At 41.0% G+C, this 15,442-nt stretch overlaps 1 protein-coding gene across 5 annotated transcripts in view; it reads right to left on the reverse strand.

Annotated features, from left to right (window-relative positions):
• RNF168 (ring finger protein 168) overlaps positions 1 to 15,037 on the reverse strand; it is a 40,068-nt gene extending 25,031 nt beyond the window's left edge. The window contains exons 1-2 of one of the 5 annotated variants that reach the window (XM_008708380.2): positions 14,576 to 15,037; positions 13,832 to 14,168 (exon numbers count right to left, since the gene is read on the reverse strand). In XM_008708380.2, the coding sequence (XP_008706602.1) occupies positions 13,832 to 14,132 (301 nt within the window). In that variant the 5' untranslated portion in view covers positions 14,133 to 14,168; positions 14,576 to 15,037. Of the gene's footprint in view, positions 1 to 13,831 lie in introns of all 5 variants that reach the window. The other 4 variants (XM_008708382.2, XM_008708379.2, XM_040621391.1 and 1 more) reach the window with 4 other exon arrangements.
• Between the last annotated feature and the right edge of the window lie 405 nt (positions 15,038 to 15,442).

Raw genomic sequence — 15,442 nt, forward strand, 5'->3', positions numbered from 1 at the left:
GTGAGTTTGAGTCCCATGTTGGGTGTACAGATTACTTTAAAGAAAAGAAAGAAAGAAAGGAAGTACGGAAGGAAGAAAGGGAGAAAAAGAAAGGAAGACAGAAAGAAAAAAACAAAGAAACAAAGAAAGGAAGGAAGACAGTCCAAGGTTTTCTGGTTCAGAATGGCAAATGAATACATATACTTATCTCTTGTTCTAGAACCTATTAAAATAACAGTATTAAAGGAATTTTTAAAAAGTAATCTTACAACAGCAAAGAGATTAAGGATCAATCAGTAAACAAGGAACTTCAACAAATTTCTAGAAAATGGGAAGCTCATATAAAAGAGATGACTTATACATCAGAATGAAGAAAAATGCAACCCTCAGAAAGGAAGGTTAGGCAGGAGATCTGCCCCATATACCAGAAGAGCAGCTCGGGCTCAAAACCACAAAGCACAATACAGACCACAATGAGTAAGTGTGGGACAGGGAATTAAAAGTTCATGATCTGTTAAATCAGAATACTTGGCTGGTAGGCATTTCTTCCTAGATGTGTGTATAAGTGCATATATGCACACCCAAAAGTTATTTTTTAAAGATTTATTTATGTATTTGAGGGAAAACACAAGAGCACTTGCGTGAGCAGGGGATGGGAAGAAGGAGAGAAGCAGATTCCCCTTTGAGTGTGGAGCCTGACCAGGGGCTGAATCCCACAACCCTGAGATCATGACCTGAGCCAAAACCAAGTCAGACGCTTAATCCACTGAGCCACCCAGGGGCCCCTCAAAAGTTATTTTTTAAAGAAACTGAATTATCTGGACAGAGCCAGTAGAGCCTTCTAAAATCTGGCACTTCAGGTGGCAAAGCATAATGGCCAAGCATAACCTCAAACAATGTCTGCCAGACACCAATGCCAATATACGTACAAGGAGCGTTATTCTAGGCTCTTGTTTTTATTTTTATTCATTTATGTTTTTGAAGGCCCTCATTTTTAAATATGAAAAGTAAAACTAAGGATCATCAGACATTTCAAACGAATCTACAGGATTAAAGAAACACTAAGCCACAGAGAGGGGAAAAAATCATCTCAAGTTAAATCTAGAAAAAGAGAACACAACTGCTTGTTTACAGGGCAGCTATTACAACTCCAGCTGACTGCTGCCACCAGGAAACTTAGGTCTGTCCTTGCCATATTTTCTGATTTTTTCAAAACAATCCAGAAATCCGTATTTTAAAGTGAAATCTCCCAATTTTAAATGTTGGCACTGAATGGGTCACAGAAAACATGTCTGTAGGCCTTACATGGCTTGCAGACCAGCAGTTTGGAAATTCACAGAAGAACTAAAAACAGTAATATAACTCCAACAGGTAGCAATGAAGTATGCTAAATTCTTATTTTACCTGTTGAGGATTCATTTGAGGCAATACAGTGGGAAATACAGGACAGAGAAGTGTAAGGCTCCTGAAAAAAATAGTAGGGGCTAGAAACAAAGCCCAAGAAGACAGGAGAGACAGCAGCACTTCAAGTACAGCACTTCTAATAAAGGAGGACAGGGTACGTGTAGAGAGGAAGAGGTAGTGCAATACCAGACGTGACAGTTTAGTGGGTGGCAAATTTCTCCCATAAAGGGATAGATAATAAATATTTTATGCGTTGCGGGCAATGTAGTCTTTGTTGCAGTGACTCAACTCCTGCCATTGTAAGCACAAAACCAGCCATTGATATAGATGAGTGCCTCCGTTCCAATAATACTTCATTTACAAAAAAAGATGCAAGCCAAATTTGGCCTGACTCTTGATTTCAGCTCAGGTCATGAACTCAGCGTCAAGAGGCTGAACCCTGCCTGGGGCTCCACACTCAGCGAAGAGATCTCTCTCCCCCTCCCTCTGCCTTTCTCCCATTTCGCTTGCTCTCTAAAATAAATGAATGAATGAATAAAATCTTAAAAAAAAGATTAAAATGGTAAATTTTCTGTTATATGCATTTTACCATCATAAAAACAACAACAATCAAAACTTCTGTTAAAAAGAAAGCCACAGGACGACGGCTTGTTTCCTTCCCCTTCAGAGTAGCATGCTCTTTGTGGTCATTTTGTAGAACAAAAGCCACCTTGGATATCACCCATTGTTAATGTTTTGGGTGGCCACATTGGAGTTTTACTTAAAGATTTAAAATGGCTTTGGAATAAACATTAAAAAAGAAAAGAAAAAAGAAAACCACAGGGCTATTATGGAGACACATAAGGCCCCACATCAGTAAACCAGTATTTAATGTCTAACCTAACTTCAGCTTCAACCCCCTCAAATGTAACCTTTAACCACCCAAACTGGAACTTCCTATAGACAATCCCCCAAGAGGTCCCTTCCCCCTTAGAAGAGTGACCTTGCCTAAACATTGCATTCCTTGCTAATAAATTGTTTTTATTTTTAAAATGTTTTAAATATTTATGGTTTTTATTTTAAATATCTGTTTTGTTTTTATTTAAGAGTGAGAGAGAGCGGGTGTGGGGAGGAGGTGCAGAGGGAATCTCAAACAGAATTTCTAGTCGACTCAACACTGAGTGCCAAGCCTGATGTGGGGCTCGATCCCACGACCCTAAGATTGTGATCAGATTCAAAATCATAAGCTGGACTCTCAACCAACTGAGCCGCTCAGGCACCCCATTATTATTATTTTTTAAATGGCTCTTCTCTGCCTTTCCCTTCCTGCAGCTCAGAGGAGCCCTCTACTGCTTGATGGATGAGATGCTGCCTGATTCATGAATCGTTTAATAAAGTCAATTAGATCTTCAAATTTACTTGGTTAAATTTTTTTTTAATAGTTCTATATGATGACAAACATCATAAAATTAAAAACAAACAACTGGGAGAAATTATTTGCAAATATATAAATCAATAGAGAACTAAATTAAATTAAATTAAAATTTCCCACTGTATTTAATATTGCTGTCTTACAGTGAGTGTTCCTCCTGAGCAGCCAAGATTCACTACAGGAATTTTATCCTCATACTCTTTATTTTATTCTGAAAGAAAAATCCAAGTACATCAAAGAACTCAATGTTCAAAACTGGACCAAAACCAAATCACAATAAACCAAACTCGAACAATTAAGTCGTTTATAATAATTACTTTCATCACTCAATTTGACTCTGCTTGCATCATCATGGAAATAAAGTTTTCTTCCCCCAATTAAATTTGCTTATCTAATTTTCCTCTGAAGCCTATAGGGTTCCTTGATTCTTCCCAGTTTCTGGTGGTTTACCAGCAATCTTTGGTATTCATTCGTTTGTAGATGCATCACTCCAACCCTCGGTCTTCATGAAGTGTTCTCACTGTGAGTTTTTGTATCATCCTCCTTTCTTGTGTGTCTGTCTCTGTTCGAATTTCCCCTTTTAATGAGGACACCAGTTATAATGGAATAGGGCCCATAACACTAATGACCTAAACTTGACTACCTCTGTGAAGATTCTATTTCCAAGTAAGTTCTGAAGTATTAGAGGCTAGGACTTCAACATATCTTTTTAAGAAAACACAATTCACCATATAACAAAGTGTAATTGATCCTCAGCGAAAAACTATAAAATATTACTGAGAGAAATTGAAGACCTAAATGAATGGAGCTATTTTCACGGGTACAAAGGCTCTATGTTGTTATGATGTCAATTCTCCCCAAATTGATCTAAAGATTCAACACAACCCAAATCAACCCCTATTATGCTTTTGCTAGAAAAGGACAGGTTGATGAAAAAATCTATATGAAAACAGAAAGGACCTAGAATACCCAAAGCAAACATGAAAAATAATAATAAAGTTGGAGAGCTATTACTATGTGACTTCAAGACTTTCTACAAAGCCACAGTAATCAACATGATTTTAACATTAAAATCAACAAATCAATGGAAAAGAATAGACCCACACTGTATAAAAAAAGCCATTTCAACAAAGGTACAGGAATAAGTGATATCTGTATAAGAAAAAAAAAATTAACCTCAACCCCTATCTCACACAATATTCACAAAATTTGAAATGAATCATAAACCTAAAAATAAAAGCTAAAACTATAAAGCTTTTAGAAAAAAACATAGAAATACTTTATTTATTTATTTGAGAGAGAGAAAGTGCAGATGTGTGTGGGGGTGGGGGTGGAGGGGTGGGCAGAGGGAGAGAGAATACCGAGCAGATTCCCTGTTGAGCGTTGAGCGCAGAGCCTGATGTGGGGCCCAATCCCATGACCCATGAGTTCATGACCTGAGCCAAAACCAAGAGGTGGATTCTTAACTGACTGAGCCACCTAGGTGCCCCAGAAATATTTTAATATTACTACAGAGGATAAGGTTTTTTAGGACACAGAAAGTTATAACCATAAAAGTAAGTTTATTAATTAGACTTTGTGAAAATTAAAAATTTCAGCTCAACAGACTACCTGGGTGGCTCAGTCAGTGGAGTATCAGAGTCTGGATCTTGAGGCTGTGAGTTTGAGCCCCACGCTGGATGCAGAGATTATTTAAAAAAAGAAATAAAATCTTGAAAAAAGTTTTCAGCTCATCAAGACACCATTAAGAAAATAAGCACAATAAATAAATAAATAAAATCTTTAAAAAATAATAACACAAAGATAAACAACTCAAGAAGCAAAAGATTCAGACAGACACTTCATAATGGAAGATATATAAATGGTCAATAAACAATAAGAAGAGATTCAACATCATCAGTCACCAGGAAATGCAAATTAGAACTACAACGAGATAGGACTACAAATCTATCAGAATGGTTAAAATTAAATAGATAACACCAAATGTTGCTGAGCATGTTGTAAATGAACTGAAGGTATTTCTCCAATTCTATGTTGAAACCCTAATCCAACCCTATAGTATTTGGAGGTGAAGCTTTGGGGAGGTAATTAGGTCAGAAGGGTAGAGCCCTCCTGACTGGTTTTAGTGCCTTTACAAGAGGCCGGAGAGTGAGCTAGCTTTCCACCAGGTGAAGACATAAGCAGGAAGAGCACATCCACAAAGAGCTAAGTCAAACAGCATCTTAATCTTAGACTTCCCAGCCTCCAGAACTATGAAAAAAATATATTTCTATGTTAAAGGCACCCAGTCTATATACTTTGTTACAGCAGCCCAAACTAAGATGGGCAGAAACCAGAATTTGCAAACATTGTTGCTGGGATTAGAAAATAATACAACCATTTTGGAAAATGATAGTACATAGTTTCTTACACAACCAAGCATATACCTACTCTGAGCAATTCCACTCCTAAGTATCTGCCCAAGAAAAAATGAGAACACATGACCACAAAAAAACAAAACAAAACAATTACAAGAATCTTCACAGCAACTTTATTCCTAATAGCCCAAACCTGGAAACAGCTGAGGCACCATGAAATGGAGAACTGCCAACAAAGTATAACATAGTCAGGGCACCTGGGTGGCTCAGCCATTAAGCGTCTGCCTTCGGCTGGGGTCATGGTCCCAGGGTTCTGGGATTGAGCCCCACATCGGGCTCCCTGCTCGGCAGGAAGCCTGCTTCTCCCTCCCACACTCCCCCTTGCTTGTGTTCCCTCTTTTGCTGTCTCTGTCAAATAAATAAAATAAAATCTTAAAAAAAAAAAAAGTATAACATAGTCAACCAGTAGGATGATACTAAAAAACAAAAAGAAATAAATACCCACAAGATGAACCTCAAACATTATACTAAGTACAAGAACCTTACGTGAAAGTATATACATTGCATAATTACTATTATAGGTTGAATTGTGTCCCCCAAAAAGATACATTGAAGTCCTAATACCTGTACTAAGAAAGGGACCTTACTGGGAAAGGGTTGCCGTGGATATAACTGAGTTCATATTGCAGTAGGGTGGGCCCTTTATGCAGTATCACTGGTGTCCTTATAAAAGAGGAGAGAGATACAGAGTGCAGAGAGTCCTATAAAGACAGACACAGAGAGAATGCCATGTGACTATGGAGGCAGAGATTGGAGTTATGTAGCTGCAAGCCAAGGAATACCATGAACTATCAGCAACACCATGAGCTAAGAGAAAGACATGAAAAAAGAGGAAAAAAAAAAAAAAGAAAGAAAGGCATGGAACAGATTCTCCTCTAGAGCCTTTAAGAGAACATGTCCCCAGGGGCGCCTGGGTGGCTCAGTCGTTAAGCGTCTGCCTTTGGCTCAAGGCGTGATCCGGGCGTTATGGGATTAAGCACCATGTCAGGCTCCTCTGCTGGGAGCCTGCTTCTTCCTCTCCCACTCCCCCTGCCTGTGTTCCCCCTCTCTCTGGCTGTCTCTCTCTGACAAATAAATAAATAAAATACTAAAAAAAAAAGAGAGAGAGAGAACATGTCCCTGCTGACACCTTGATTTTCGACTTCCTGACTCCAGAATTGTGGGAAAATAAATTTCTGTTAAACCACCTAGTTTGTGGTACTTTATTATGTCAACACTAGTAAACTAATAGAATTCCCTGTATATGAAGATCTGGAAAAGGCAAAACTCATTTATGGTGGGAAAAAATAAAAACACTGGTTGACTTATGGAGGATAGGGGTAGAGATTAACTGGAAAGTACATGAGGGTACCTTCAAGGGTGATGGTAATATTCCGTATTTTTGTAAGAGTTCATGTTACAAAAGGTTATACATATGTGAACACTCAGTGAAGGTACAATTAAGATTTGTGTATTTCACTGCATGTAAATTTACATTAAAAGAAGAGTTTTATAAGCTAACATTGAGCCCTCAAATAAGGGAAAGTGAAATAAATGAAAAAATAAGATAGATGAAAGATCTGTGACACAGCAAATATAAAAAAATACTGTCACGGGGCACCTGGGTGGCTCACTCGGTTAAATGTCTGCCTTTGGCTCAGGTCATGATCCCAGGACTCTGGGACTGAACCCTGCATCAGGCTCACTGCTCAGCGGGGAGCCTGCTTCTCCCTCTCCCTCTGCAGTTCCCCTGCTTGTGCTCTCTTGCTCTGTCTTTCAAATAAATAAATAAAATCTTTAAAAATAAAATAAAATACTGTCAGGATGCCTGCGTGGCTCGGTTGGCTAAGCACCTGCCTTTGGCTCAGGTCAAGATCCCAGGGTCCTAGGATCCAGTCCTGCATCGGGCACCCCGGCCGCAAGGAGTCTGCTTCTCCCTCTACCCCTCCCCCGGCTTGTGTGGATGCTCGCGCCCTCTCTCTCTCTCTCTCATATGCTCTCTCAAATAAATAAAATCTTAAAAAAGAAAGAAAGAAAATGTTACAGCACTATTCATAACAGCCCAAAATGCCCAACATCAATGGACATAAAATTTTTCATTTCTTTCACTATTTAATATCCATACAACATAGTACTGTACAGCAATGAAAACAAACTACATCACACAGATCATGGATCAATTCCCCAATATAACGGCGAGCTAAAGACGCTAGACACAAAATACAAGATGCCATGTTTTAAAAGGTTCAGAACTGGTAAAAGCAATCTACGGTGCTACACATCAGGACAGTAGTTACAGGGATGGCAAGTGACTAGAGACTGGGCCACAGAGAGGACTCAGGAATTGTGCTTAAGTTCTGGGTCTTGACCTGAATGCTGGTTATATAGACATTTTCACTTCAAAAATTCACTGAACTGCAGGTTTACAATTTGTACACTTTTTTTTTTTTTTTGCGAGAGAGGGAGAGGAGAGGGGGGGAGAGAGTGTGCGGGATCATGTGCACGTGCACTTGGGCAGGGGAAAGAGGGGGAGAGGGAGAAACAAAATCCCGAACAGTCTCCACACCCAGCAGGAGCCCCGTGCAGGCTCCATCTCACCACCCTGAGATCATGACCTGAGCTGAAACCAAGAGTTGGACGCTTAACTGACTGAGCCACCCAGGAGCCCGATTTGTACACTTTTGTATATATGTTATACTTCAACAGAATTTACGTGAAAAACAAAGCAAGGAGAATCAACCTCCAGAACAGTAAAGTGAAGAGATCTGTAGACCAGTTCTTCAACAAAACCACCACAACTGGAGAAAGGTATAAATAATCAGTCCAATAAAAATCCCTGGAAATTGTCCTAGGAACATACATCAAATGAAGAAATACTTCCCCCAAAATTTACTAAAGCTCAGTAAGAAAAATGAGAATTTTTGGCACTTGAGCCATAACCTTCTCCCAGCTAAACAAGAGGGAGGCTTCACTCCAAGTGGGGTGGCCAAGCCAGGGCTTCCTGTCTCCCCAGCTCCTGGTAAAGAGCTACAGCATCCCTCTGGGAGAACAAACTGCCAACATGTCTTATCCCTTCCAGCTGCAGAGACCGAATTCCAGGTAAGTGGACCTGAGAGAGTGTGGGGTCCCTTCCTCCATCCACTTCAAACACACAGAAGGGAAGCGTTACCCCCGGCACAGCAGGTAGAGAATACTAGGGCCCCTATTGCCCTCATCACAGCTCATTCATGGGGCAAAGGTTCTAGGGCTGGCAAGCCAATCAGACTGGAGGCTACTATGCCAGCCTACTGTCCTGTTCATAAAGAGAGAGGTAAGCCATTGTCTCTGGCTCTAGCTCTAGAACACGGACTCAGATTTAGCCCAGGGANNNNGAGGCAGACCGTAAGAACTGAGAGCTCCAAAGATCTCCCACAAAGAAAATGGGTTTACTTAGAACAGAATGTGGAGAAGTCCAAGCCTAACACCAGTCTGGGCACCTGGGTGGCTCAGTCAGTTAAGTGTCTGCCTTTGGCTCAGGTCATGATCCCAGGATCCTGGGATGGAGCCCTGCTTCTCCCTCTCCTTCTGCCCCTCCCCAACCCTCATGTTTTCTCTCCCTCTCTAGAATAAATACATAAAATCTTTATTAAAAAAAAAAAAGAAGAACACAAGTTTTAGTGGTAAGCACTTAAGAGAAGGCTGATGGACTGCTGTCAGCAAAATGGCAGAGCAGGAAGCTCCAAGCTCTCATCCCTCCACAGAAACATCAAAAAACAAGTAGAAACTATCAGAGCCAACATCGTCCATACTCTGAAAAACAATTAAAGGTTTACAGCAACCAAGAATATGGTGAATCAAGAAAAAGGCAACTTCAAAATAGTAGGAAAGTTCTGTGGCATTTTTACTCTTGCCCCACCTCCTCCTCAGTGTAGTGTCAGTCTTGAAGGATACCCACGTTCTCAGAATAGGACACTGGTTCCCATTCTGTAGGGGGTGGAGCATACCAAGGGCAAGACACATGCTCCAAAAACACGTGACAAGACCACCAAACTTTCACCTTGGGCTGATCCCTAGGCTCAGTGCAAGCCTGGCTAAGGTTTGAAGGACCACCTCTGCACTGAGCCAACATTCCAAGACAAAAAGGTGCTTTTTTGTTTCGTTTCTTTTTGTTGTTTTTTTAGGTCCTGAGATTCAAGGAAATCTGTCAAAACACTAACTGAACACAAGCTAAGGCAAAGAGACTCAGGTGACCACACGCAACAGGCATATAGTCTTTGCAAAAACAGTCTGGGAAAGTTAGTGAATAAATGGAGTATAACAGCCTTCAACAATCAAAAAAATGGTGAACTCTGGGAAAAGGGAAGAATCTGACTTCCAGCATCACTACATTCAAACTTCCAATTTCTGGGGGAAGGGAAGTGGGGGATTGGGATAGGCCGGTGACAGGTACTAAGGAGGGCACATATTGCATGGTGCACTGGGTGTTATATACAAATAATGAATCATGGAATGCTACATCAAAAACTAAGGATAGGGGCGCCTGGGTGGCATAGCGGTTAAGCGTCTGCTTTGGCTCAGGGCGTGATCTTGGTGTTATGGGATCGAGCCCCACATCAGGCTCTTCCACTATGAGCCTGCTTCTTCCTCTCCCACTCCCCCTGCTTGTGTTCCCTCCCTCGCTGGCTGTCTCTATCTCTGTCGAATAAATAAATAAAATCTTAAAAAAAAAAAAACAAAAAAAAACTAAGGATATACTGTATGGTGACTAACATAACATAATAAAAAATTATTTAAAAAAAAACGAGGAAAAAAATGAAAAAAAAAAAAAAACACCAAAAAAACAAAATGTCCCACAAATGTCCAATTTTCTCAAAAAAAAAATCACAAGGCATAAAAAGAAACAAGAAAGTATGGACAATTCGAAAGAACAAGATAAATTAACAGAATCCATTTCTGAGGAGGTCCAGACATCAGATTTACTACTTAAAAACTTTAAAACAGACATTTTATCAACAATGCACTGGGAAAACTGGATATGCACATTTAAAAATTGAAGATGGACCCTTACCCTATACCACATTTAAAAAATTAACTCCATATGGATTAAAGACCTAAGTATAAGACTTAAAACCATAAAGTTCCTAGAAGAAAACAGGGAAAAAGCTTTATGACATTGAAATTTAGCAATGATTTCTTGGATATGACACCAAAACCACAAGCAACAAAACAAAAATAAACAAATAGGACTACATCAAACTTAAAAAACTTCTGTGCATCAAAGGACACCATCAGCAGAGTGAAATGGCAACCTATGGTATGGGAGAAAATATTTGCAAATCATATCTGATAAGGAGTTAACATCTAGAATACAACTCAATAATAACAAAAAAACAAATAACCCAATTAAAAAATGAGCAAAAAAAGACTTGAATAAACATTTCTCCAAAGAAGATATACAAATGGACAAAAAACACATAAAAAGATGTTCAACATCATTAGTCATTAGAGCAATGCAAATCAAGACTACGATGAGATAGTATCTCATACCCATTGGGATGGCTCCATTTAAAAGAAACAAAAAAACAAAACAAACAAGCAAACCCCAGAAAGTAAGAAAATAATAAGTGCTGACAAGGATATGGAAAAATGCAGTCCTTGCACATTGCTGGTGGGAATGTAAGAGTGCAGGCTATGGAAGAGTATGGCAGTCCCTCAAAAAAAAAAAAAAACCCATAGAATTAACACATGATCCAGCAATTCCCTCCTGGGTACATACTCAAAGGAGGTGAAGCAGGAACTCAAAAAAATACTTGTACACCACTGTTCATAGCAGCATTATTCACAATAGCCAAAAGGTAGAAATAACCCAAGTGTCCACTGATGAATAAACAAAATGTGGCAAATACAGTCAATGGAATATTATTCAGCCCCAGAAAGGAATGAAATTCTTTTTTTTTTTTTTTTTTTTTAAAGCAGGCTCCACACTGGGCATGGAGCCCAACGAGGGGCTCGAACTCACAATACTGAGATCAAAACCTGAGCTGAAATGAAGGGCTGGATGCTTAATCGACTGAACCACCCAGGTGCCCCAGAAAGGAATGAAATTCTAACACATGCTACAATATGGATGAACCTGGAAGACATCTAAGTGAAATAACCCAGATACAAAAGGACAGATACTATGATTTTACTTATATATCTAAAGTGGTCAAATTCATAGAAACAAGAAGTAGGATGGTGGTTAAAAGGGCTGGGGGGAGAGGGAACTGGGGAGTTACTATTGAATGGGTATGAAGTTTCAGTTTGGGAAGATGTAAGAGTTCTGGAGATGGATGTTGGTGATGATTGTACATCGGTGTGACTGTACTTAATGCCACTGAACTGTACACTTAAAAACGGTGGAAATGGCAAATTTTGTGATATACTCTACCACAATTAAAAAGACACAGATACTAAGATACCACTTCACACCTAGAGGATGGCTATTTAAAAAATAAAAATAACACCAAAAAAAACCAGAAGATAGCAAGTGTTGGTGAGGATGTGGAGAAACTGGAACCATTATACATTGCAGGTGGGATAGCAGAATAGCACAGCCCTGTGGAAAAGTTGAGCAGTTCCTCAAAAAGTTAAACACAGAATTACCATACGAGGGGCGCCTGGCTGGCGCAGTCGTTAAGCGTCTGCCTTCCGCTCAGGGCGTGATCCCGGTGTTCTGGGATCAAGTCCCACATCAGGCTACTCCGCTAGGACCCTGCTTCTTCCTCTCCCTCTCCCCCTGCTTGTGTTACCTCTCTCGCTGGCTGTCTGTCAAATAAATAAATAAAATCTCTAAAAAAAAAAAAAAGAGAATTACCATACGAGGGACGCCTGGGTGGCTCAGTCACTTAAGCATCTGCTTTCAGCTCAGGTCAGGATCCGGGAGTGCTGGGATCCAGTCCCACATCAGGCTCCTTGCTCAGTGGGAAGCCTGCTTCTCCCTCTGCCTGCTTTGCCTGTTCTGCCTGCATCTCTCCCTGCTTGTGCTCTGACAAATAAATAAGATCTTTAAAAAAAAAAAAAATTAACCTTTCTACCTTTATTAAAAAAAAAAAAATGACCATATGATCCAGCACTTCTACTCCTAGGTACCTACACAAAAGAACAGGAAATGTTCAAATACTTATACATGAATATTTATATCAGTACTATTCAAATAGCCAAAAGATGGAAACTCAAATGTCCACCAACGGATGAAGAGATAAACAAAATATAATACAATCCATAAAATAAATATTACTTAGTTCTACAAAGGAATGAAGGACTGATACAAACTATAACTGTGTATAACCTTGGAAACATCAAGTGAAAGAAATCAGACACATAAATCACATACTGCATGAATACACTTGTATGACAAATCTAGAACAAGCAAATTCATAGACACAAAGTCGACAGAAACTTGGGAAGAAAGGGTGGGAAAGGAGAAGAATGGAGAGTCACTACCTAATGGTTAAAGAATTTGGGGTGATGAGAAAGTTCTGGAGGGGCGCCTGGGTGGCTCAGTCAGTTAAGTGTCTGCCTTCAGGGGCGCCTGCGTGGCTCAGTCAAGAGTCTGCCTTCGGCTCAGGGCGTGATCCCAAGGTCCTGGTATGCAGTCCTGCATCAGGCTCCCTGCTCAGCGGGGAGTCTGCTTCTCCCTCTCCCCCGCCCCAACCAGCTTGTGCTCTACTCTCTCTCTCTCAAATAAATAAAATATTTTTTAAAAAAGTTTTGGAAACACAGTGATGATAGTTGTACATTGTGAATATAACTAATGCCATTGAATTTTGCACTTAAAAAGGTTAAAATGGCAAATTTTATGCTATATATATTTTTCCACAATTTTGAAAAAACTAATGATGTGAAATATCAAAACCAGTGAATTGTACACTTTAAATATATCAATTCTATGTGCAGATATCAATAAAGCAGTTTTAATAAAGTGTAACTACTACTGAAAACATCATTAAAATGGCAAATTTGTTATACATATTTAGCACAATATAAGTAATTCCCCAAAAAAGGCAAGTACACCAGAGCACAGGCACCATATTCAAAGCCTAGACAAGAAACACTGCGTGGCCTATAGATCACCTAAGTGTGCTAGAGTCAAGTCTACAGGGTGGAGGGCTTTAAATAAGAATAAATGAACTAGAAGGACCTGGTCACTAAACGCTATTTGAGGCTCACTGCATGCTTCAGGGAAGACTTAAATAAATGGAGATGTAGTGCTGTAGTCAAGTAAGTTAAAGAAAATAAATGAAAGCAAAAGAAATACAAGAATCCAGTACTTTCTGTCCTTCTGGGGTTGCTCTACTGACTGACTACTGCTCATCTGTGAATATTTATATACCTTTCACATGACTGAAGGCGCTATGTGGGCCATTCTTCTGGGTTTGTTTCTTTGTTGTCATTTTTAACCCCCCCAAAACAACTGAACACAGCCTGGGCATTCTAACAATGAACAAAATCTTACCATCGACCTCAATCAACATTTTGGGGCCCATAAAACCCAAATCCCCGAGGAAAATTTAGACAAATATTAATCGGCTTTTTATTCTTCTCGAAAATGGATTAGTGGTCATTCACTTTTTAAAGGATTTTGGTTTTTCAGACAACACGCACGCTGGGTTTTACTCACCGATTTCCTCTGATTCCTGCCCAGAGACTCTAAGCTTGCATTCCTTTGGATAGTGTTTTTGGATTATCTCCCACAGTTCCATGTTGACAAGAGAATTTCTTCGGGTATGGTACCGGGTCCACGAAGAGACCCGGCGGCGACAGAAGGGACAGCATAAACTTGCCTTTTCGACAGTCGATTGGAAGCATGGTTTACAGAGCGTGTGGTTACAAGGCAGTGTTACGGGCTCGATTAGGATTTCCACACAGATGCGGCACTGGCATTCTGACAAGGAGGGGATGGCGCTTTTGGGTACAGCCATTTTAATATGCTAAAAAGGCATACTCAACATCAATACCTGAAAGAGAAAGAATCTTATTTCCGGCCCAACTACGGAGAAAGGAAATTAACACCTCTGTGTTTAAATATTATGCCCAGCAGCGTTTCAGAATTCAAGGACTGGGAGCATCACATAACTTCTTGAAGCAAAAAGGCGCTCTGCCATCTAGGGAAACAGGACTACTCTGGAAGGCGGCGTATTTGTCCATGTTTAAGACAAATGTCGGGTAAGGAAACGAACCTTTCCGTCGGGAGACCTCGGCTGCTCCGAGACATTAGCACAGCCGTTGCGGCAAGGCTGGCAGTGCGCTTCAGCTCTCCCGCGCGCGAGAGGAGGTTCGCGCCAAGTTCCCCTCCTCCCTCTTACCAGCTGAGGGTGCTTCCTTAGCTCCCGGCAGCCAAGCCCCAGGCAGCCCAGGCCCGAACCTTCGGGGCCTCAGCTCCGCGAAGAACGCTGTTTCCGCCCGGACGCCGGGCTGAGCTGGAGCAGGACTTCCGCTTTACCGTTGTCGTGGCGGCAGCACGCGAACCCCCGCGTTCCAGCTTTCGTGCACCTTGGCCGTTTCCCGAAGCTCTGAGCCCACAGTCCCCTTTCTTCGGTCAGCCCAAAATACCTAATCTTAGCAGTGGTGCCGTAGCAACCCGACAAGGACTAGTGACGTCACAACTGCCCACCCAAACGGCCCCTCCCACCCAGAGAACCGCCCAAAGGCCGACACAGCTGATGTTCAGAGGGGTGGGACTTCCGGTCCTATGAGCGGGGCCACTCCGGCCCCGCCCCTCTCCGGGCGCGGCAAAAGGCCCTTCCCTTGAGTTGCAGTACCTTCCGCTGCGGCAACGCTTGAGTGTCGTGTGGTTTGTCTCTGGCAGAAAAAGGGAAGCCTCAAGACAAATTAAAGACCAGAAATTTTAAAAATCCTTCCCTCTTCCTTTTTTTTTTTTTAGATTTTATTTATTTATTTGACAGAGAGAGACAGCCAGCGAGAGAGGGAACACAAGCAGGGGGAGTGGGAGAGGAAGAAGCAGGCTCCTAGCGGAGGAGCCTGATGTGGGACTCATCCCAGAACGCTGGCACAGCTGGGAACGCTGGCAGACGCTTAACGACTGCACCACCCAGGTGCCCCTAAAAATCCTTCCCTCTTCTTAAAATTCTACTCCTCAGACTACTTTTTAGTTTCTGCTATCTTGTACCAAACCTCTTAGGTCGCTTTCTAGAGTTCTTAGGAAAGCATTTCCTAGGTTGATGTCCAAGAAAGGATGTGGTCAGAGAATCCGCAAACTTGCTACAATTTA

The sequence above is a fragment of the Ursus maritimus genome, unplaced genomic scaffold (genome assembly GCF_017311325.1).
Source record: "Ursus maritimus isolate PB19 unplaced genomic scaffold, ASM1731132v1 scaffold_4, whole genome shotgun sequence".
In the NCBI taxonomy this organism is placed as follows: domain Eukaryota; kingdom Metazoa; phylum Chordata; class Mammalia; order Carnivora; family Ursidae; genus Ursus; species Ursus maritimus.